The following is a 1,542-nucleotide window of genomic DNA, read 5'->3' as shown; positions in this document are numbered from 1 at the left end:
AGCAGCTCAGGGCGGGTTCAAGGCCGGGCGCTGGGGAGGGCCGAGCAAAGGCCAGCCAGACCCCTTCCCGCTCACTCCCTCGCTCCTCCCAGCGTCGTGGGGGCTGCAAGAGAGGGACGCGGTGACTCAGGGATACCCACTGCGCCCGGACCAAGGCCTCCGCCACCGACTCCTCACCCCGCGCCCCCGAGGCCTCTCAAATAACTTTTCGCTTGGTCTGAACTCTGGGCGGGGGTGCAGCGAGATTCTTTCGAAACCGGGAAGTCCTACACTGGGACAGGTCCTCGCCCGGCCGCGGGTTCCCCACCCAAGGCGACCCTCGCGTGCTGAAGTGAACGGGAACCGGCCGCGACTAAGCTGCCCTCGGCTTCTCCCAATGGCCGTCCGGATTGATCCCGGAGTCAGTGCGGAGCGAGGGGGGCCAGTCATCTGATCCCTGGAGGGGGCCGCTGAACAAAGAAATCTAAATATTCGTGTTTTGTTTTTTTTTAATCCAATTCTTCCCCCACGAACCTCCTCGCCGTGTCTGCCAAGGCAGGATGTTTCAAACTGCAGATTGAGAGCAGATTTCGTAGATGGCCAGAATAATTTTTAATAAAATGAAAAGAGTAACATAGTATGGAAAATTTATTGCAAGAAGAAAAAAAAAGTATTGTCTTATGAATCCTATGTTTCATGTATATTCAAAGTATAGTTTTCAAAAAGTTTAAAAACATGACTCTTGCAAGTATAAAATAAATACAGGGTCAAAGATCACATTCAACCCAGGAATGAAGGACCCAGCAGAACGGTACAGCTGGTTCTAACAGCATTTGAAAAATTGGTGATTTACAGGCAGCCAGAGAAGAAAGGGCCTATTAAGTTCAATTAGACTGACAGCTGAGTTGCTAGGTGTGGCTTTCTATTTATTTATTCAAGGGCTCCTAGTTTCTTGAATCTGTGACTGGATGTCTTTGATCAGTCTGGGGAGTTTCTCAGATATTCTATGTTCAAACATTGCTTCTCCCCATTTTTTTCTCCTTTCCTGGGACTTCAAACTGCTATATGTATGTTAGATCTCCCTGTACCCTTCCTCCCTCTTACCCTGTCTTGCGTATTTTTGTTCCTTTGTGTCTCTAGTTTGTTAATTCTCTCCCCCCAACTTCCCAGACATAGTCTCACTCTGTCACCCAGGCTAGAGTGCAGTGGTGGAATCTCCGCTCACCTCAACCTCTGCCTCCCAGTTCAAGCAATTCTCCTGTCTCAGCCTCCACAGTAGCTGGAATTACAGACGCCCGCCACCATGTCCGGCTAATTTTTGTATTTTTAGTAGAGATGGGGTTTTGCCATGTGTGCCAGGCTGGTCTCAAACTCCTGACCTCAGGTGATCTACCTACCTCGGCCTCCCAAAATGCTGGAATTACAGGTGTGGGCCACAGCACCCAGCCTAGACCATATTTTTCATTTGGTTTTTGGACAGGAAGGACAGGAGGCCATGCATTAAAAATGTGGTGGCACATGCCTATGATCCCAGCTACTTGGGGAGGCTGAGGCAGGAGAATC

At 49.9% G+C, this 1,542-nt stretch overlaps 1 protein-coding gene across 1 annotated transcript in view; it reads right to left on the bottom strand.

Moving 5' to 3' along the window:
• LOC105528099 (sterol 26-hydroxylase, mitochondrial) overlaps positions 1 to 429 on the bottom strand; it is a 44,246-nt gene extending 43,817 nt beyond the window's left edge. The window contains exon 1 of the mRNA XM_011964690.1: positions 318 to 429. Coding sequence (XP_011820080.1) covers positions 318 to 429 — 112 coding nt within the window. The remainder of the gene's footprint in view (positions 1 to 317) is intronic.
• Between the last annotated feature and the right edge of the window lie 1,113 nt (positions 430 to 1,542).

This window comes from Mandrillus leucophaeus, unplaced genomic scaffold, assembly GCF_000951045.1.
Source record: "Mandrillus leucophaeus isolate KB7577 unplaced genomic scaffold, Mleu.le_1.0 Scaffold70, whole genome shotgun sequence".
NCBI classification, from domain to species: Eukaryota; Metazoa; Chordata; class Mammalia; order Primates; family Cercopithecidae; genus Mandrillus; species Mandrillus leucophaeus.
This window is presented reverse-complemented; position numbering and strand designations above follow the sequence as displayed.